General features: G+C 31.8%; 1 protein-coding gene and 1 long non-coding RNA gene across 4 annotated transcripts; one reads left to right on the top strand and one right to left on the bottom strand.

Annotated features, from left to right (window-relative positions):
• Nucleotides 1-10,292: 10,292 nt before the first annotated feature.
• Nucleotides 10,293-10,942, bottom strand: LOC107925426 (uncharacterized). Its single transcript, XR_001691986.2, has 3 exons — nucleotides 10,880-10,942; nucleotides 10,701-10,772; nucleotides 10,293-10,606 (listed from the first exon to the last, which is right to left on the bottom strand). It is a non-coding gene; the product is annotated as an uncharacterized lncRNA (long non-coding RNA).
• A 930-nt stretch (nucleotides 10,943-11,872) lies between these two features.
• On the top strand, nucleotides 11,873-14,707 carry LOC107925451 (actin-100). 3 transcript variants are annotated; one of them, XM_016856140.2, is made up of 5 exons: nucleotides 11,873-12,012; nucleotides 12,742-12,809; nucleotides 13,029-13,422; nucleotides 13,625-14,238; nucleotides 14,333-14,707. In XM_016856140.2, exons 2-5 carry the CDS (start codon nucleotides 12,753-12,755, stop codon nucleotides 14,396-14,398), a joined length of 1,131 nt encoding a protein of 376 aa, XP_016711629.1. In that variant the 5' UTR covers nucleotides 11,873-12,012; nucleotides 12,742-12,752; the 3' UTR covers nucleotides 14,399-14,707. The 3 variants fall into 3 exon arrangements, with proteins under 3 accessions (XP_016711629.1, XP_040968757.1, XP_040968753.1); XM_041112823.1 differs by lacking the exon at nucleotides 11,873-12,012 and adding an exon at nucleotides 12,039-12,324; XM_041112819.1 differs by lacking the exon at nucleotides 11,873-12,012 and adding an exon at nucleotides 12,041-12,253.
• The last annotated feature ends 8,392 nt before the right edge of the window (nucleotides 14,708-23,099 follow it).

Genomic DNA, 23,099 nt, shown 5'->3' with positions numbered 1-23,099 from the left:
TTCTCTTATTAATAGAGAAGGCAAATGAAAAGTTAGAAAATGAATTATATTCTTTCCAAAATAATATGGGATTATTCTCTTATTAATAGAGAAAGACAAATGGAAAGTTAGAAAAAAGAATTATATTCTTTCCAAAAGAATATTAATTTTCATGTCTTTTATATTTTGATCGAAATTAATTCATATAATTGTTTATATTAATAAATTCGATAATATATATACAATTAATATTTTGTATGAATGAAATTCATATATTAATTATATTCTTTCCAAAAGAATATTAATTTTCAAGTCTTTTATATTTTGACCGAAATTAATTAGTATAACTATTTATATTAAAAAATTTGATAAAATATATATAATTAATATTTTGTATGAATCAAATTCATATATTAATTATATTATTTCCAAAAGAATAATAATTTCCATGTCTTTATATTTTGGCCAAAATTAATTAATATTACCATATATATTAATAAATTCAGTAATATATAATTAATATTTTGTATGAATCAAATTCATATATTAATTATATCTATATTCTCTATTTGTGTACAACAAGTTTGTACATATAATGTGTTTAATATTTCACTATCAAATTAAATAATTAACAATTAATTTAATTCATGTGACAAGTAAATACAATATCAAATGTATTTGGATTTTGTTCGTTTCAACTATAGGGTGTGACCCTGTAGGCTCTTGTAATGTTGATAGTAATTAATAATAGAACGTTTCTAACATTACAAGCAATGAGTAATATCTAGCAATGCATCATTGCCACTCAAGTTAGAAGAAGTGAATCGACATAACCTTTCTGTGGTAATCTTTTCATGTATTATATCGTTTTATCCTTAATATCTGGATTGGACACAAATTATGGAATAGTCACACTTGTATAGTCCAATCTCATATTTCTTGATTTTCTGAGCATACTACAATAAACAAATAAGTGTGATATCTCATATCAAGTTATTCGAGCATGACCATGCATTTTTAGTCTCATTCCATCAAGAGGCCTAAGATATTGCTCTCATTATGTAGGAGGGTTAAATCCTTCCTTGATCAATCATATCCCACTACATGGATTGTGATATATCCAAAATCAGTCTTTATAGTACAACCTGTTATGTTAGACGTTTTGACTGTATCAAAATATACGACTCACGATGTTGAGACAATGGTGATCTCAACTCTAAGTATCATATACATAGTTATAACTATGAGTAATATTATGACTGTTACATAATAATGCAAGAAACATACTCATAGCGAGTCGGTCTAATATGTTGTTCTCTAACACACACTCATGTATTGATTTTGACATCCCATGTCAATAACAATTCTTTGTCATCAATCAACTACACATTATTTTCAATGCATTATTGTGTCCAAGCCCACAATAATACTTGACTAAGGACCTTTTTAAGAATAATCATATTTTCTTAGGACTTTAATACAATTCAATTTAATTATATACATAGAAAAAAAATTGAAATAATAATGGCAATGCCCTATATTAATAAACAAGGTAAAATGAGTAAAACGAGTATATTAATAAACATGTACTTAAGGTATGTATTCGGGTTTAGTACAACTGTCAATTAGAGGACTTCAACCTTTGACCCAGTTATCTTTCCAGAAGTCAACATTCACTCTATTTCCAACATTCCATATGACACCATCCCTCACCCTACTCCAAACATTGCAAATACCCTTCCATAGTCAATTAGCATTACCTATATATAATGTAGCTGGTAATTTATCCTTTCATTTATACTTATTTTTGAGGATTTGAACCCAAAGTTGATCAAGTTTCTTGATAAGATTAAACTCAACCTTCATGAGAAAAGCCTTGTTCAAATTGTCAACCTTTTTAAATCCAAGTCCATCAGACTTCATTTTTTTACTTAGATTGTCTCAATTGACCAGATGTACTCCTCTCTTCTCCTCCATGGTCCCCCAGAGAAAGTTATAAATAATTTTTGCTCCACCATTTTCCTTATCTTATGTTATCTTTTAGAAATTTCTTTCATTGATGTATCCTTATTTTTAAGTACTGAATCACTTTTAGTTATACAAGGGTCATGCACGCCACCATCACCATGTTTAATTCCACTTCCATTGTAATGGCCTAAATTCAAAGTTATTAGAACAGTGGTTTTGTAACCACAAATTCAATTTAAAGAGAAATTTATTTCAATATTTTTGCATGAAAATTGATATGATAGGAAAATTGTATGAAAATATTGATAGAAAAATTTTACCGATTTAGTGGTTAGTTAGAAAAAGAAATTATTGAAGAAATTGGGTAAAAATAAGGTATCGGGACCTCTATCTCGTAAAACCGAGTCAAAAATAATTTTATAAATATTTATGAAATGTTGGTAATGTGGTATTAAAATTTCGTTAGGAAATTTTAATGTTTGTGTAGTCAATTAAATGAAAAGGACTAAATTGTAATAGGTGAAAAAGTTGCTAGAATGATTAAATAGCTTAAGAGTCTAATGAGAAAGGATTTAAAAGGAAATTAGACCCAAAATTTATTATGGCTGGACGGCAAGGGCATGAAATCAGCAGGAAAATTGATAAATTAAGGGCAAAATTGGAATATTGCAAAATTAACTAAATAAAGCTAGGACTAAATAGGAAATATCTAGATTTCTCTTCATTTCTCTTCAATTCCAGCAGCTAAAAACGCCATAGGAGGGTTCTCTAAGCTGGTATTTCGTAATTTTTGCACCAAGTGAGTTAATTCTTGCATTTTTCTTGTAATTTTTGTGTTTCTAAGACTTTTACAACTAGGTCCTACTATTAAATTCATTAGTTTTTGTTTTCATGGATGAAATTGAAAGTCACCATGGTTGAGTGCTGTAAGTTTATGATGAAATAGAATGAAATTAAAGCTTTAATTTGTTTATGAGATGATTTTATTAGGTAATTTCAATAGAAATTGATTTTTAGGACCTAATTGTGAAAATGCTTGGAATTAAATTCTATTGCTGAAATTCTGATTCCTAAAGGTTGTAAACTAGTTTAAGGTGATAGAATAAAATCTTAATTGAGAAAAATCAGCTCAATTGAGAGACTAATTGAGTAGGGACGAAATTATCATTTATTAAAAGCTTAGGGGAAAAATGGTAATAAACAGCTTGCACAAAAACTGTTTGGACAGCAGCAGTAGACTAACTTTGAAAAATCACCATAAATTGTATAAATCGAATTAGAAAATTTTGAGTCTAGTTTCTCATAGAAGAAATAGTGTAAGCAATGGATTTGTAAATTTTGAGATATAATGAATTTTGTGAGACAAGGTCAGAATGAATTCCAGTTCCCCTGTTTTGACTTTGAAAAATCATAAAAAATTTAAGAAAAATAATTATGGGCTTAAATTTATATGTATAGAATTCTGAATGAGTATATTTTTAAGAGAAACAAACTAGAACATCATTTGAATCCTGTATAAAGAGATAATTAATTTTTAGTGAAGAACGGTCAGAACTGTCAGATCGCAGAAAATGGGTGACTTTAAAGAATAAACTGTACTTATTGGCTACATCAAAAAATTCTGAAAATTTTATGGTAAGAATATATATGAGTCTAGTTTCAGGGAAAATTTAACGGATCTTAATTTGGAGTTCCGTAGTTTGAGTTATAAATAATTTAGTGACTATGACTCAAATAGACAGCTTTGAATAAACTATAAATAATAATAGTTGAATTATAGAGAATGTTGCATATGAACATGAAATGTATTAAATTGATAATTAAATTTATTTATTTAGATCCAGAAGATTCAAATACGAAGCTAGATCGAGGAAAGGAAAAAGTTCGGGATTAGTAGATTTTTTTTGTTTGCAAACAAGTATCAAGGTAAGTTCGTGTAACTTGAATTATATTCTTAAATGCTTGAGATTGTATGTTATTGATGTGAATATGATTTGAATGTTCATTGTATGAAAATTAATGAAACATTGATATATTTGATAAAATGGAAAGAAATCTTGGTTGAATGAAAGGAAAATTCGATGGATCTCTGAAAAAGAATTGACGGTAAAAAGGATCTAGCCCGAACGGGTGATCCTATCTTGATATAGCCTTCCCGAAGAATATGTGTAAAATGGATTTAGCCCGGACGGGTAATCCGAATTAAGGTCTGAATTTAGCCTGGACTGGTAATCCCGCTGCAAGGTTGAGGTTCGCAGGAGTGTGCTCTCTGAAATGGAAATGTGCGCACATGAATATGAATTGACGGACCCGGAATTGTACACTAAAAGTGTACCTCTGAAAATCCATCAAAATTTCGATAAATTCAATGGGATAAATATGGAAAAATAACAAGGAAATGGAAATCATGGTATTGATGAGCTCATCAATCATAGTATGTATTATTGGTACATGGAAATTATTGTACTAACTTGAATGTTGAGTTTGTGCATGTTAGGGTAATAATGCATTGAATGGATATATGAATGTTTATTGTATTGTATTGAAAATATTAAGTAAGTATAATTCTTGTTATATGAGCTTACTAAGCACAAAGTGCTTACCCTGTTTCCTTTTTCCCTGTTTTGTAGTGTTAAGAGCTCGGAGGTCGGATTTGGTCGGAGACACATCACACTATCAACCTTAGGATTTCGGTATATAAAGAAACTTTATTTTGGAAATCAATGGCATGTATAAGCAAATAAAGTAAATGATTCTGTGAAATGAATGTAGAGTTAGCCATTGGTATGGTTAACAAACCTGGTTTTGGGTATGTGATGACGTTATTTTATAAATATGTATGAATTTATCTTGAAAATATGTTGAATTGGATTGGTTGATGTGGATTGTTTTTGGTTTAAAATTTCAGGGAAGGTTAGATATCTATAAAAGGGGTTATATTGAGTTAAAAAAAATTTAATTCGTAAACTCTGGTAATACTTCGTACCCTATTCCGGCAATGAATACATCCATCTTCAATTACAATAGCCGTGTGTCAAATTTTCGAAAGGCTTGTTGCTTTTTCCACTATATTAGGATTCCTATTATCCTGGCCTATTATTTTTGCTCTAACCAGGCCATATATGGCTCACTTTAAGCCACTTCTCTTCATCTCAGGCCCAAATACACCACTTGGACTAGCTTCTATTTGACCCAATTTTAAGGCTTCATTTAACTTTCTTACTCCCTTCTTTTTTCCATCCCATTTATTTCTCATGATCCCTCTCTTCTTTTTCTGACTTTCATCTTCCTTCTCAACCGAATTTTTATTTCCACAAGATTTAATTTCCACAATCTCATCCCTCATGAATCCATCAGATCCCTCCAATCCTGGCTCTTTCAATGATATTAAGACATCAAATAGAGTATTTTTCAGTTAAGATTTCACATCGCTTAAATTCTTTCCAGAAATATTTACTGCCAAATGTTTCACTGGGTGCCATTTTTTACTAGGCATTTGCATCTTAAGTCCAAAACTGATTTGGCCATCATCCATTTTCTTATCCGAAGGCATCATCAGCTGAGGATCCCTCATAGTAGACCGATCTAACTCCCATTCCTTAACCTCCGACAGATACTCATTTTAGATGTGCCCATAGCACCCTCATTTATAGCATATCGAAGGAAGCCTATAGTATTCAACATAATAAGGAATGCTATCAATTCCCACAAATGCTTTCAAAGGCTTATGCAAATTGACAACTACAACAAACCTCGCAAACTTCCCTCGTTTACCTATCGTTGTGTTATAATCGATTTTCACCACACTTTCTAGTATTCATGCTATAGTTGCAAAAGCTTTTTATTGTAGAATCTATAAGACAAGCCTGAAAATTGTATCCACACCATAATTGAGGGATGTTTTTCTTTCATGGAGAAGTCACGACTCCGAGGTTGAACGGTGAGGTAGTTCCCATAGACTACCCAAGGTCCCTCTGTAAGCGCTTTGGAGTAATTCTGGTACACAACAAATTTCACTAGAAAATAGTCGTTATCAATGTCGATGATTTGGTACGAACCCACCGGCTTCCAAAGTGTTTGAATTATGTTTAGAAAAGCTTTGTGGCCAACCATGTAACCCAGTAGCCTTACTACTACAGCCTATTCCATATTCTTATCAAACATTTCTTGAACCTAATCGGGAAAAAATCTCTAGGTAAGGTCCGTCCAAGGAAACATTGTCATCCCCTTCCAAAATTTCAAACTCCTCATTATCTAATCCTACATTTACAACACTAGCAGATCCCCTAGCAACGTCACCTACATTCGCCATCAACATTTATTTGAATGACACTTTCCTCGAAAAATTATCCCCCATGATCATTTCCTCAGGAATAACATCCTTCGAATCCTTATTCCATATTTTTTGGTTACCCATTTAATCTTCGACGAGATTGGTGAGGCAGGACATTCAAGTGCTACCAAAGCCGCAATAGGTGGTATAATGTTATTTGCAGTTTATTTGGTATATTAATTTAAAGTTCTTATGCATTTCTAGATATTCGTTTCTTTTCTTATATCTTAATTATATTTAAAGTAGTTTAAAATTATTTTCACACCCCAAAATATAGGGGGTTAATTGAAATAATTAACAAAAAAATTGAACAGGTTTGTTGGTTAAGTAGTTAATGCACTCCTTAGAGGTATTAGGTTTTATCCACTTTTCTCCCATTTCTTTCCTTTTTAATTTGAGCAAACTGGGATAAAATTCACATTAGAATATATATTTTTTGGAGTAAAAACTTAACAAGAAATGGGCAACAGCCTAATGCTTAAGTATTTATTCTTTCCTTATGGAAATGAGTTCGAGCCATACCTTTTCGAAAATGCATTTTTATTTTCAGCAGTTAAAGGGAAAATTACATGCCGCCCCTAGGGTTTGAAAACCCTAGGTATTTAGTCATTCTTTTCCTAATTACGTAAGAATTTTGTTTTATTTTTCATTCCAATTAGAGTTTCTCACTTTCTTTATATCTTCTTCTTTTCTTTTCTCCCCATTTTCTCTTCATCATAAATCCATTTTATTGTTAAGAATTATTTTTTCTTTTCCTAAATCAAAATCAATCTCCGTTAAATTGTTTCTCTACTGGTTGTCAAATTCATCATCCATAGCCCTTTATCTATATCAAAAGTTTGGTAAGTATTCTTGTTTCAATTAGTAGAACTCATAAAATCTAAAATAGCATCAATCCACACTAACCTTTCAATCCAATTATGATATCTTGCGATTCTTGTCGAAATCTTCCAATCATCTTGATAAATCTTGAAATCCATCCTTAATTTTTGCATAAATGTCATATTAAGGAACCATTTTAGGTACATCAGATTAGATTTGAACGCGAGGAACGTCGTTGGGGCTACTGATGAAAGGTGTGTATTTTTTTATAAGTGAATCATCGCAAATCGTGTCTAGGAATAATGCCACATGGTCTGCCACATAGGCGTATAAGCCGCACGTGTGGATCATATGGCCATATGCTTTTGAAACCCTAAGCTATTTTGAATCTTACACAGCCAAAACCCTTTTACATGGCCTTTACGACCGTATCTCTCCTGTAACTTAATGTTGTAAATTCCACACGACCATAGTCTGTTACACGGCTTGGCCACACGATCGTGTAACTCTTCCATACGGCCTGGCCACATGACCGCATGTCCTTTACTTTACAATTTTTCTCAAAAATTTATGAAATGATCAATTTAGTCCTTGCTTGGACCCTGAATTGTTCTAGAGGTTTTTTTGCACTTAATTGATCCTTGAATTAGTGTTTATACAGAAATCTACGATTTATATGCCTGAATTGCTACTGTTATAATGTGTTTATTGATATTGATTTATTGAATCATTACAATGCTATGAATAAACATGTGATATTAATCATGCCTACTTTTAAAATGGTATTGATAAATTGCGAGTGTTAATAATGTTATCGCCCCACTGAATGCATGATAAATATTTTTATTGCTAGCGTTGAACGGAATAAATGTTAAGCATGCCTACGAATTTTTGCATTATTATAAGTATGTCATATTGCATTGCATTGGGCCAAATGATTTTTACGAAGGAAGAGTAGTAGTTTAATAATATGCAAACAACTGGTGGCTTGTCCACAAACCAATGGCAGTTTGTTTAATCTGCAAATGTATTGTGCACCCGCAACAAGTGGCAGTAACTGCAAATATGTGGTTCGATCTCGAACCAAGTGGCAGTTTGTCTGCAAATGTTTTTATCTAAAAATACTGGTGGTTTATCCACAATTTTTACAAACCTAGTGGCAGCTTTTATTTGCAATTATGTTGTGTATCCACAGCAAGTGGCAGTTTATCTGCAAATCAGCGGTGGTTCAACCAAAACCTGGAGTGATATAGTAGATGGGTTCAGGGGAACTCATAAGTGAGGTGTGTAGCGGAGTTGAGTAGGACCCTTTCTGATAAATTGAAATTGCATTACCATTCATTAGCATGTGCATACAAAAACTGTGATTTTTAAGATAGTGTAGTGAAGTGAGTATACAAAAAATTGTTATTCTGAAGTGTTTTATGATTGTGATTATTCTTAGAATTGTTAACTTATATGCTTTGCCTACTTTTGTACTGATTTCTTGTAATTGAACTCATATTGAGCGTCAGAGCTCACCCCCCCTTTAATCTTCATCCTTACAGATAACCCACCAGGTTAGGATGACGATGCGATATTCAAAGGGACTCGACCCGGTTTTAGTTAATAAGATATTTTAGTTTTATTATTTGACATTTAATTATTTAAGAAATTTATTATTTTATTTTGAACTATGGCATAGGACATAAGTTTTGGGTTTTATTTTATAGCTTGCATGACATTTAATTTGATCTTAGGACATCGAATTGTGAATATTAATTAATTATGCATGAACCCCAGTTATCATTAAATAGATATCACTTTTCCACTGCTAAGTTATAATTAAAATTTTGAGTAATACATAAATTGGTAATTAATCAAGTTTTCGAAAAGGAGTCACCATTACATAGGTTAGCTAATCTAAACCGATTTTGATAACTCGTAAGTTTTCTGAAAACAGACTAAGTTTTCCTCTAAATTAAACAAATGTTTTAGAATGACCATTTTCAAAACTCTGATAGCTTACTGGGCCATTTTGATGACAAATGTAATCTTCTGAATTCGATTTTAACGTCTAGACTGGGTTGAAAAGGTTACATTGATATTATTTAAGTAAATGTAAAGAAATTGGAAACTATATTATTTATCAAGATATCTTTCCTTTTCTGCAATTTGATAACAGTTGTTTTGATCCTACTTTATTTGGCTCCTACCTACCGCTAGTTTGGATTATAAAATGATAAATCTAATGGCTTTGAGATTGTATTCATCCTACATTAACAATTCTGCTCCTTCTTAGTGTTTCTAAAATTTTCACTTAAAATTTCAAATTTCCCTACATTAAATTTTGGACTCTTAAGAGTTGGTGTTTAGCATATTTTAGTTTTGAATTTTAACATTAGTAATCCTTTCTTGATTTTCAAATTACTCAATTTATTTGCAGAGAAGGAAGAAATTAAGACATGAATAAATTACAAATGTCAGCCATCCTTATTGTTGTGATCCTCTTTGCTATTGGTAAAATATGCATCCTTACATTTTATCCATTTTTGTAATTTTGCCAAGAAATTCAAGTTTTAAAACAGTAGTATTTATTATTGTGTATATATATTTGTAAATTTCAGGAAATGAGATAATGGCCCAAGATGGTGAAGGAAAGCTATGCGCGATTCCCTTTGACCTTCCAAATTGTACAGATGGGGTGTGCAAGACGGCATGTGCCAATAAATTTCCACCCAATGGGTATGGAATGTGTCAAGGTGGCTCCACGTGTCTTTGCTTTCATCCTTGCTTATAGATTTTGTTCCATCAATAGCTTATTCATATGCTTGATTTGATTTTGGTAGAATTTAAACAAAAGAATTTTAATTTTTTTATTATAAAAATATGCAAATGTCCATATTATACTATAAATAAACTTTTTAAATCAAGCGCTATTGAGTTTTGGACAAACCGATTTTTTTACTAAAAAATTATCAATCGTCATAAATTTATTAACGCTTGTCGTAGCGTCGATCAAGTGTGTCGACAAAATGTTTACGGTCCTTCATCGTTGCCTCTAATAACGAAAATCATGTAGTCTTCGACATTTCAAGCGGGGTCAAGGCCCATTGTGTTTCCATCTTACTGTCCTACTACACTAATGGCGGCCACAAGACTATCGGCATATTGAATAGTACAATATTTTAATTATCCAAAATTAATCGAATTTTATCTAAAAAATTATTTTATTATTTGAAACATTTTCTAATACTTAAATAGTAATTTCAATCACACTAATTAAATCGAAAATTGGATGAAATTCAAACCAAACTTATTAGACTTGATTAATAAGGTAAAACAACAAAATCTATACGCAAGGACGAAAGCAAAGACAATTGGAACCACCTTGACATATTCCATTTCCATTGGGCGAAAATTTGTTGGCACATCCCCTCTTGCATACATCATCTCTACAATTTGGAAGCATAAATGGAACTCCACATACTCTTACTTCAGAATCTTGGGCCATTATCTCATTTCCTGAAATTTACAAACATATATATATTATACTTTAAAACTTGAATTTCTTGACAAAACCACAATAATAGATAAAATGCAATGGTGTATATTTTACCAAGAACAAAAAGGATCACAACAATAATAATGGCTGACATTTCTAAACTTTTCATGCCTTAATTTCGTTCTCCTGTGCAAATAAATTGAGGTTAATTTTTTCTATTCAATAAAAGGAATCACAATTAAAAATAAGAATAAAATTATAAATGTTAAAAACTTAAAATTAAAACTAAATACCATCTCTTAAAAGTCTAATGGTTATACAATTTGAAATCCATTCTATTTGTCATTTTATAGCCTAAACCGGAGTAGGTAATAGTTAGATAAAGTAGGACCAAAATAAGCTTATCTTTTGCAACTTGATAAAGATTGTTTTGATCTAATTTTATCCGGCCTTTACCCAACCTCGATTTATTTAGAATATAAAATGACAAATCGAATGACTTTAGATTGAGATTGTATTACTATTGTATTTATTCTCACCCTCACTTATAAATTTTGTTAGATAAATAATTTATTGATCTGAATTAATAAGCTTGACTTGAATTAGGTTCGACTTAAATAAAAAAATAATTTTGATTATAATTATAATTAATAAAAAAATGGAAAGCTCGAACCTAGAATAATTATAATTATATGAAAAATGAAAAAGCGGGGAGTGCAGCGGCGGCGTGGGGGGGCCATTGCCAAGCAATGGTGAGGCAGAATTTAGGAGACAACTAGACATGATGGGCACGGGGCACGACTCCGAGTCGACTCACCGCCCACCCTAACACTTTAGCCGCCCTGCTGACGTGGCATCGAAACCGCACTAGTCATTTTGTCATAGGAGGCCCACATCATCATTATCAGACTAGAATCTAATGAGACCCCACGTGGATGGAAAATTTTTCTTTTTACAATATTTCTTTTTGAGCAAATTTCTTTCCTTTTCCTTTGCTTTCCACGAGGAAGATGAATCAGATTTTGTTTCAATTTTACAAAAAAGCTATTTAGCATTTAATTTAAAATTTCGTTCTTTTTAATTTTTAAATTTATCATTTTTGTTAAATTATTTTAAAATAAATGAAAAATTAAAATTCATTAACTTTACTGATAAATAATAGGGTTAATTTTTTTTTTTGTAAAATTAGAGGGTAAATAATTTATTATGACTTTATTCTACTTTATTACTAGCAGCGAAACATAGGTAAAACTGAATTTGGGTTGAATTCCATTTGCATTTCATTCTCATTTCTGCTATATATATATATATAAAATAAAAAGCCGCATTTTACATTTCTCTTCTTCCCTACATTTCAGTTTCAGCGTCTCTGTCAACAACAAGTTGTTTTTTATTTTCTTCCTATTTTTTTTTTTGCTTAAACAAGGTATGCTTTTTATTCCTTTAATTGCTTGTCTATGTCTTAGCTATTTCTGGATACCTAATCATATGCCATATTTTTGTTTTTCCTTATTTCGGTTTTATGATTTAGATCTGCCTAAAGTTGGGATTACTTAGTCTGCTAGGTTTTCTTGTTGCAGTTTTATGCTTCCAGAATATGAAATTTATTTTGATTTCTTCATGCCTCAAGTTGACATCTATTTCCAATTCATCTAGATCTTGGTGGAGTATGGATTGATGTTTACTTTAGAACATCGGATTCTTTGAATCTGGTGGATACTCATTAGTGGATTATGGTGTAATATGTTTGTAATTCTTTTGTTGGTTCGATTTTATGCCTTTTTTTTAATGATTAATATTATCGGAAATGGTGTTCTTGTATGGTTGGTACGAATTTTATTGGAGCTTTATGATTTTAGGAATTTACCTGCCACGCAGAGTAAAACTTGTGAACAATTGGAACAGAATATAAAATGCAGATGGCATACATACAGCAGTTCCCCCTATCTTTGCTGTCCTCTAGAACCAAAGTTATAATAACATGGAAGGAGTTAAACCGCTCTAATAAATTACCTATTTGGTGTGATACAGTTAACAATACAACAAATTCTTAAAGACTTTAATAGTAACTTTTATAGTGGGTTAATCTTGAGAATTGTCAAATAAAAAATGAAATATATATTCTTCTTACAGTAATCCCTTTTTTCTTATACAGGTTAACAAGAGATGGCGGATGAGGATATTCAACCTCTTGTGTGTGACAATGGAACTGGAATGGTCAAGGTTAGTAAGTTATCTTTTTTGATGTTTATGTGTTTGATTTACATTCTTACCAAGGCAATTTTAATAATGACGATTTTGGAGTAATTCTACATAGGTCTTGTATTGTACTGGCTTGGTTTTACCTTTTGGTGCTATAGAATTTTGCATTGGCTTGTGTTTTATTAATTATTTGCTCCAACTACTCAAACGCTGATGCCTGCTTTATTCTTGCATTTGCAGGCTGGTTTTGCTGGTGATGATGCCCCTAGGGCAGTCTTCCCTAGTATTGTCGGTCGTCCACGCCACACAGGTGTCATGGTTGGGATGGGTCAAAAGGATGCTTATGTAGGTGATGAAGCCCAGTCAAAGAGAGGTATCCTCACTTTAAAGTACCCTATCGAACATGGCATTGTCAGCAATTGGGATGACATGGAGAAGATTTGGCACCATACTTTCTACAATGAGCTTCGTGTTGCCCCTGAAGAGCATCCAGTACTTCTTACAGAAGCACCACTCAACCCTAAGGCGAATAGGGAGAAGATGACCCAGATTATGTTTGAAACATTCAATTCTCCGGCTATGTATGTTGCTATTCAGGCAGTTCTTTCACTTTATGCCAGTGGACGAACAACAGGTATCTATTTATAGCTTGGAAGCTGATTTTGATTGTATTAGAGTCGGCGAGTCTGAAATAACTTTAGCTGTGCAGTCACTAGGCATTGCTCTATTGAGTCTATTTGTTATACAATATTGCAAACTGGAAATTAGCATGAAGATTTTGTTTTGTTTGTTTTCCTTTCATCTAGTGTTAACTTTATGCTCGTATCCTTGTATAGGTATTGTCTTGGACTCTGGTGATGGTGTGAGCCACACTGTGCCAATTTATGAAGGCTATGCCCTCCCCCATGCTATTCTTCGTTTGGACCTTGCTGGACGTGATCTTACAGATTCCTTGATGAAGATCTTGACTGAGAGAGGGTACTCTTTCACAACAACTGCAGAGCGAGAAATTGTTCGTGATATGAAAGAAAAACTTGCTTACGTTGCTCTTGATTTTGAGCAAGAATTGGAGACTGCCAAGAGTAGCTCTGCCATCGAAAAGAGTTATGAATTGCCTGATGGGCAAGTGATCACAATTGGAGCGGAGAGGTTCCGTTGTCCAGAAGTACTCTTCCAGCCATCTCTGATTGGAATGGAAGCTGCTGGAATCCATGAAACTACTTACAACTCCATCATGAAGTGTGATGTTGATATTAGGAAGGATCTTTACGGAAACATTGTGCTTAGTGGTGGATCGACCATGTTCCCTGGCATTGCTGATAGGATGAGCAAGGAAATCACTGCACTTGCCCCTAGCAGCATGAAGATCAAGGTGGTTGCACCTCCCGAGAGAAAATACAGTGTCTGGATTGGAGGATCCATTTTAGCATCTCTTAGCACCTTCCAGCAGGTAACTTTTGTGCTTGTAATTTTCCTAGGATGTCTACGGGGATTGAATGTTATTATTGACTGTCATTCCTTACGTCTATATTTCTGTGCCTCAGATGTGGATTTCCAAGGGTGAGTATGATGAATCAGGCCCAGCTATCGTTCACCGGAAGTGCTTCTAATTTGAATGTATCGTAAGCCTACATTTTTCAGTCATCTGTCTGTGTGAGTTCAGTTTGTTGGACATCTGAAGCTTTGGTTTTTATCAATGGACGAAAGTTTATGGTATATACAGTCTGTCTCTCATTAGATTTCAGGTTTTAGATTCCAAAAGTACTTTTGGCATGGAGTGGCTTGTATGGATTTCGAACTTGAGAGTTGCTTTGGTCTTTATTATTTTTGTAATAGGGCCAAGAATTTTCATTTCTGGATGCATTTTGTTAAGACCATCTACCCCTTAAACAATGATTTCCTTTTGGATTGTTGGCAAATTTATGAGAGCTAGAATTTTCTAATTAAAATCATGATCGCTAGCAGCAATGCAAATCTATCATTTCTGATCTAGGTTTAATATATGCCAGCCAATAAAATATTTCGGCACCATGTGGGCCGAAACAGAACAAAACAAAAACGCTATTTAACCCCCCCAGGCTAACGACAAATGAATCTCATCATTTCCTACTTCCTTTTGTTTCTTCTTCAAACAATTATGGGCAATAGTTTAATTTATTGCATTTTAATATTCAATAATTTCATCAATTCATAACTCATTCAGATTAAGTTAATAATGTTATATCATATATAATAAGGGTACATATTTACAATATTAACTTTTTCAAATTTAAATTAATCTTTTAAAATATTTTTACGACTTAATTTATTCAAATATTAGATAATTTTTTTGTATAAATTGTTTACTTAAATTTAAATCAAATAAATTTAATGGATAATATATTTCATATTAAAAATAATTAGATAAATATAAAATTTTAAAAAGTAATTTACCCATTCAACTTACATTAAAATTTTCAAATATTTTTATAAATTAATTTATATATATATATATGATTTATTTGCCACAACTTTTTCAAGTATTAAATAAAATCTTTATATAAGTTAGTTTGTTTAAATTATTTTTTTCAAATTTAAATTAACTTTTTCAGATGTTTTCATAAGTTAATTTATTTTCCTTAACTTTTTCAAATTTAAATTAAATAAATTCAAAGTATAGAATATTTTATATTAACAAATTAATTAGAGAAATATACAATTAAAAATAGTATTTATCCATTCAATTTAAATTAAAAAAATTTAATTATTCAATTATATATTACCCTAATTGTCCATAACTAATTTTTTTGTTACCTGTGCCCTATGTATAATTTTTTTTTGAAAAAAAATTATTAAAATTTTGACATGTGATCTATATATCAATAAATATATTATTGCACGCTACATCAATTAAAATTTGTGTATCTTAAATTTTAAAGATAATAATTACACATGCTCTCTCTCTCTATATATTTCTTTTTGCAGAAATTCATTAAAAATTTTAAACAAAAATTAGTATTATAAAAATATTATAAATTTAATATATACAACTAATAAGTGATATACAGAGTAATGTAACAAAATATCATACCCGTGTTTTATGTATCATTTAAGTTATATATTTTGTAAAATGTAAGTACAATATATATAATTTAGATAATTTCAAAAAATATAAAATAATTTAAATTTATTTATATTATCAATCATAAAATTAAATTTACAACAAAATTATAAAATAATTTCAGTATATTTTAATTGACATATACAATAAAATCCGTACATCGTTGAGTAAGGAAATTAATTAATTTTTAAATTAAAGATGAGGGGTTAAATTCTTAGAATTAAAAGTAAAAATACTAAAATTTAAAAGTATGAAGAGTATAGTGGTTGTGGCAAAATTATGCCTTTATGTTAGCTTTAAAGCTACGAATATTTGTCCAATACATGTATGGTTGTTAAAACACCGCCAGTCTTTATGATGTTTACAGTAGAAATAGGAAATAACAAGAAACGAAATTTGCAGAAACTTGATACTACTACTCTATTCTTAAGGCTTTGATTGACTTTTAACATTCTCCATATTTTTCTCTCTTTTGAAATTTTTTTTAGTATTGACTTATCACACACGAAGCTTCTTTCATACCTCCACAAGATGTCAGTGGCTTGGTCAGGATTAACAGTACATGACTTTGGCAAACTTTTAAGGGTAGGTTTGGATGGGCGATTGAGTGCAGTGCACTGCATTTAACTTACTTTTTATTTTACGTTACAGTATTTAATTTTATCACTATTGTTGTTTTTACACTAACCACATGTAAACGTACTGCTCATCTAAACCCACCCAGATTTTGAATTATTATCTAGTAACCTGATTTCCTTTTCCCTTTTTTTCTCTTCAACTTTTTTTTCTCTTCCTTCCTGCTGCCTCACCTAAAATTGAATGATACTAGAGTTATTAATTTTGATAATACAACCGATACCAATACCATTGTCCAATTCAGTCATGCTTTTCAGCTACCAATCAAATTAACTGAGAGCCATAATTTCATGATTTGGAAAGCACAAGTAGAAATGTTAATGTATGGTCACAACCTCTTTAGTCATCTAGATGGAACAAAATTTGCACCAATTCAGACTCTGACCAATGAAAATCACACCACAACTAATCCCGCATATCAACAGTGGTTCCGTTAAGATAAACTTATTCATAATGCTATATTGGCCTCCGTCAATCCTACACTTGACCCCACTGCAGCTCTCTCTACCACTACGCATCAGGCTTGGCAATCTTTACACACAACAGTTGCTAGTAAATGGCAGACCAAAATTATCAGTCTCCAAGGTCATCTTGCTCGCATCATCAAAGAAAATAGGTTAGTTACTGATTATCTTTATGAAATTAAATCAGTTCTCGTTGAATTAAATGTTCAACTAGTTGTCAGGATTCTTCAAGGTGTTGGCTTGAGTACAAAGATATCTCTACCACCATCCGTTCTCGTGAAAGCACTATCAACTATGAAGAACTGTATAAAAAAACTACTTGATAATGATTTTTTTTCAAAAACGAAGAGTGCAAACAAAATCCTCTAGTTATAGTTTCTATTCTCAAATGACTCAATTTAGGTAATTTTCGGCCCAACAAAAACAATGGTCGTCAACAACCAAATAACTTTAACAATTCATCTTTTGGCAATCAACAATGGCGTTTTTCACCTCCCAATTAAAACAATAATCAATGAAGGCCTCATTGAAATTCACAACAACAATTTTCATCATAATAGTTTTCACGAAATATTGTCTACTGTCAGCTTTGTGGCCATCCTATTAACTCTACAAGAGTTTGTCACACAACATCCCATAACATCATCAAGATTAGGCTAATTGATAAAGGGAGGGTGCGCAAAACAGGATCATAAGTTTGTCTGAGTCGCGGATTTGGCCTAGGGCTCTAGATGAATGGAGGAGAACTTGGAGCTTGATATAACCTGAAATGTAAAAAAAAATCTAAATCAGATTTAAGAATTAAAAAGAGAACAATTAAAACAATAAACAAAAAATAGAAAAAGAACAAATAATCCAAATTAAAGATTAGAAACAATTAAACAACATACTAACAAATAAACTAAACAAGATAGATGGAAAAGATAGAAAGTGACGTATAGAAGTCCTAAGGAGCCTTGAAAACCAAATGAATCCACAATCCTAATGAATCTAATTCCCTTCCCAAGAAAGAAAACTTGGAAAGAAAAAGCTTAAAAATAATCCCCCTAAAATATGAAAAGATTGTTAAAACTCTTCTAAAAGAAAACTCAAGAGAAATTCTTAAAAAGAAAAGGGTTAAATATAAAATTAGTACATGAACTTATCCACTTCTCCCAAATTGATACCAATGACTTTTTTGTCCCAAATTGGTACCCAAACTTTTTTTTTCAGTCAACTAGTTTGGTACCTGAGCTTAATGACGTTAAAATTTTGCTAATGTGGTAGCGCTGGTCACTCGCGCATCACCACATGTTGCATTCCCAAGACCCCTTTTGACCCTTGTTTTCTTTTTACCTGCACACTAATTTTGCATAGAACTTATCCCACCTTCTCTCTTTTTTCCGAAATACGGAACTGCATCTTCTTCTTCTTCACTTAACCACATACGCTCTCTTCCTTTATCCCTTTCCCTTTTTGTTTTTTCTTTCCCTTTCATCACCATTACGTTGTTAATCCCCATCCTAATGTCTGGGCATGAGTTTGACAACCAAACACACCATGGATCGAATCAGGGACTTGCTTTGGCAAGTCATTGGTCATCTTCCACACCAAAAACCCTTTCAAAGCTAAGAGACGCCATTGGAAGAGAGAAAAGAAAATGAAACCCAGAAGGACATAATGAGCAGTTCTTTACGTAGGTTCACCACCATCACCCGCCTACCACAAAAGCAACCGACTGTCGACTTGGCTGACTCGATCTGTAACAGTCTATTTTCAGTGCTGTAGAAAACAATGATTTCGGGACCACAAGTTCAACGAGTAAATCCATAATAATTAGTATTTAAATTATATGATTTCATTATAACTTTATATTAAATTTTGATTTGAAGAATTTTAGCTAATTGAATTAATGGTTAAATATAAGTGGTTGTCTCGAAAATCAAGTGGATTCGAAAAGTGAGGCATTAGGACCTTTTTTTTGAAAATCAAGTTCGTAAATATTATTATTAAATATTTATAGAGTTATTATTTTGATATGTGAAGGTTTGGTTTAGAATTTTAATGTTTGATTAGTTAAAGGACTAAATCGCAAAAGATGTAAAACCTAATCGCTATTGAATTTTAATGATTAAATGGCATAGTTAGCATAAGTGGAAGGATATATGTGGTATATACACCATTATTACTTAGTGGGACGGCTAGTAGGTAATTTTTATGCATTTTATACATTATTTTTAATGTTATAAATAAAGATAAAAATAACAAAAACATTATAAAATAAAACACAAGTAAATTTTTGTTACAAAAACATAAGTAACTAGGTCTAGCTAACCCGTACCTTCGTTTTTGAAACTATTAAGAATTTTTAATTTTCCATTGATGAATTTTTGTTATTTTTTATGCTAAATGATGGATTTGAGTATTGGTTGTTGATCAAGACTAGATTGTAAAGTATTTTGTTATAGTTTTAGTTAAAGGACTAATTTGATGAAATGTTAAAATTGGCATGGAATTTTTGTGAATTTTTAATAAATATGAACTGTCCTAGTAAGGAAATGAATTTGTCTAGCTTGGGTATTTGTGAAATTTTGCTAAAATTTGGAATTTTAGGTTTAGGAACTAAATTGTGAGAAATATAAAAATTTAGGAAAAATGTGTACATAATGAAAATTTAATGGTCATATGCATAAAATTGAGTTGGGATATGTATTTGAATTTGATAGGATTGAATTTAATTATTATATATCAAGATTTCATTCGTACAGAGAATAACCGAGGAAAAGAAAAAATTGCGAAATAGTCCCTACGAGTCAATCGTTGATATATATTAGGTAAGTTCATAGTGTAATGATATGTAGATATATGTTTCTTTATGATTATATCATTGTTTATGTAACACTCCTAACTCGTATCCGTCGCTGGAACAGGGTTACAGAGCATTACGGAACAAATGGAACAATAAACTATTCAATTCATACATCAATGCAATACATATTCTAATTTCATTCAAACACATTCATAACGTCCTCTAATTGATCCCTCAAGACCCTAAAAAATACAATAGAAATAGTTTGGGACTAAATTGGAAACATTTAGAAAAGTTTAGGAAAAAGTTAGAAAAATTTATACTGTAAGGGTCATACAGCTGAGACACACGTCCATGTCTCAGGCAGTGTAACATTTGAAATAGGGATACACGGCTGTGTCCCAGCCCGTGTCCGTGCCCGTGTCCGTGCCCATGTAACTCATTGACTTGGGTCACACGGCCAAGCCACAAGCCTGTATGCTACGCCGTGCAACTTTTGGAAAGAAACCATTAACAACCTACAGGGGACACACGGCCATGTTGCTTGACCGTGCGTCACACACGGCTAAGACACATGCCCGTGTCTTAGGTCGTGTGGATAAGAAATCGGCCAAAATCAAGCCATTTCTTTCACCCACCTCAAACATGCACCTAAATATCATTTGCACATATGACCAAAACATCAAAACATGTTTAACCATGCATAAAATGACCAAATTCCATTCAACCAATATGTCATATAGGCACCCCAAATGCAAACATACAATTTACCTAAACATATACAAGTACTTAACATATTTCATTCATCAACACCTAATTCATTTACTATCAAAACCCATCATAAATTGATCTATATCCTTTCAACATAAACTCACCATATTTGACCACATTTAAACCATTTCAAATTTCTCATAACTACCTCAAAGCATAACTCAACTTGGCCTCATTATAAACATACCAAATATGGTCATTTCAAACATGCATCAATTTAACCATATTAACATCAACCAACAAGGCATCAATATACCATAAGAACATCAACCATAATAACAGTTATGCATATAATTACAATTAGATCATTCAACACAAATCCACCTCTACATGCCATTATAACCTTGACTAAAACATTAAAATCTACCGATATTATCGTTGGATAGTGTGATAGATCTTCGATGAGCTTCCAAACCAATCGAGCTTATGATAATCTGTAAAGTAAGGGAAAAGCAACTACGTAAGAAATGAATGCTTAGTAAGCTCATATAAATTGTAAACAAAACACTCCATTTCAACAATGAACTTTATAGATTAAAATATAAACTTGTACCAATGCCTCAAGATTTATCAACTACATAACCATTAATTCATAAATGAGTAAGTCTATCAACATCATATATATATTTCATTCCAAACTTGATAGGGTTTTATAAAACATTATACACCATCATTAACCTTTTTATAAAACAATGAATTACTTCCTTTACTTATTTTTCATTCCATTTACTGTGCATAAATTTAAATAACAACATCAATTCACTAATTAGTATATTTATTCACATCCTAGGTAAGTTCATCCATAACATACGTAATTTCTCATATATAAGTACATCATTCGATTCATCAATCCCTTTTTCATCATATCACATTTCAATAATGAACTTATCGTTTCATTACTTTTTCTTACCTGTTTCATTTGTATAATACCAGACATAAGCATGGACATCAATCATAATCTCAAACTTGACATAAGCCTAATCACCATCATCAATACACAACTTAGTGTATTTATGTATACAACTCATTTGGGGTCAATCACATGATAAACCATTTTTTAAGAAAATACACCTTTTAAATCATACCACCTTTTCATGAGCATAAGCATATTCTCGTTTTTGTCATTTACCATTTCAATGTATATCATTAATATTAAACATGATATAATGTAACTATAAGCTTAGCATAAACCTGAGCATCATCTATGATCTCAACTGTTGAATTCATTTATGTCCAGACCAATATTCAATAAATAACCAATCTTTCAAATTCATTAAGCAGATTACCTTATCGGGATTTTCCACGCGAAGAATGACTTACGGATAAAAGTACATCGTCAAATAGATCGAACACACCAGACAGAAGCTCATAAGAGATGATCCAACTGAAATACACCAAACAGAAGCTCATAAAAGCTAGTCCACCCGAAACATGCCAACAAAAGCTCTTAAGAGCTTAATAGAAGCTTATAAGAGTTGATCCACCCGAATCACGCCAAACAGAAATTATAACGTGAGAGTTTGCGACAAATGCTAAACCTCAGTTTGCTTGGGTAATATATAGATATCTCCCTCTGATGCTGTCGTTGAGAGCACCAAAAATATCCTATCCCTATAAAATATTAAAAATAATAAAAAATAGTATAAGGGAAGTAGGGTCAAATCCTCAGGGTCCAGATTTGCACAATTGCTTGTTCCTCGGAATCCTAGTCAGAATCGTGCCCAAGAAAACTTGCGTAACTAGAAAAGAAATAAAAAAAATAGAATTAAAAGTTTTGATCTGGAAAAATAAAATAAAAACAGAATTAAAAGTTTTGATTGAGATTTCAAAAATTAAAAAATAATAGAAATAAATAAAGTTGAGGAAAAGGTGTTCTTATAGAGAGATTCCAGCCTCCGGTTGTCTCTATCCACCTTGGGTTCAATCCTCAGCTTTTAGGTGATCATTCTCAAACAGAATAAGCCAGTTATAGTGGAAAAAGACGCCTACGGCCACCAGCTCCAAGAATTTAGACTCACAATTTAGCGGAACTTGACTCTAGCCAACAATCGCTTCTGTGGGATTATCTTATGCTAGATCATCACTTCTCAATGGCGAATCCCACGCCATTTTGTCTCTTGGACTCTTCAACCTCTGACACAATAAGTTAACGAACCGACTGTGCAACCTTCCCAAAACATACAAAGCAGCCGCCTTTGCACACGTTGAAAAGATCACCTTTTGAGGGATTAGACGGAAGTGTTAACTCCGTAATACGGAGAAGTGATGAATATTCGTTGAGAAGGCTAAGTACGGATTCTAAGCCTCAAGAACCTTTTTTGGGGAATTTTGACAACCTTCGACTAGATAGATTTAGTGGCTCATGATTTTTGGGAAAAATGAAATAGATATAATGAAAAGAGAATTTTTATTGAATAAAATATGGAAAGAACAAAAAGACTAAATTTATGGGGGAGAGAATGTTTACAGCAAAAGATGGATCAAATTTGTGTCACTTCATCCCCTATTTATAATACTAAGAAACCTAGTCTATTCCTAATTAAATTCTAAAG

The sequence above is a fragment of the Gossypium hirsutum genome, chromosome A01 (assembly GCF_007990345.1).
Source record: "Gossypium hirsutum isolate 1008001.06 chromosome A01, Gossypium_hirsutum_v2.1, whole genome shotgun sequence".
NCBI classification, from domain to species: domain Eukaryota; kingdom Viridiplantae; phylum Streptophyta; class Magnoliopsida; order Malvales; family Malvaceae; genus Gossypium; species Gossypium hirsutum.
This window is presented reverse-complemented; position numbering and strand designations above follow the sequence as displayed.

What these genes read in the sequence shown, in the direction of transcription:
- LOC107925451 (XM_016856140.2), top strand. Translation starts at nt 12,753, where the DNA reads ATGGCGGATGAGGATATTCAACCTCTTGTGTGTGACAATGGAACTGGA. An exon ending in ATGGAACTGGAATGGTCAAG is followed by an intron (nt 12,810 to 13,028) that starts GTTAGTAAGTTA and finishes TTGCATTTGCAG; the next exon opens with GCTGGTTTTGCTGGTGATGA. An exon ending in TGCCAGTGGACGAACAACAG is followed by an intron (nt 13,423 to 13,624) that starts GTATCTATTTAT and finishes ATCCTTGTATAG; the next exon opens with GTATTGTCTTGGACTCTGGT.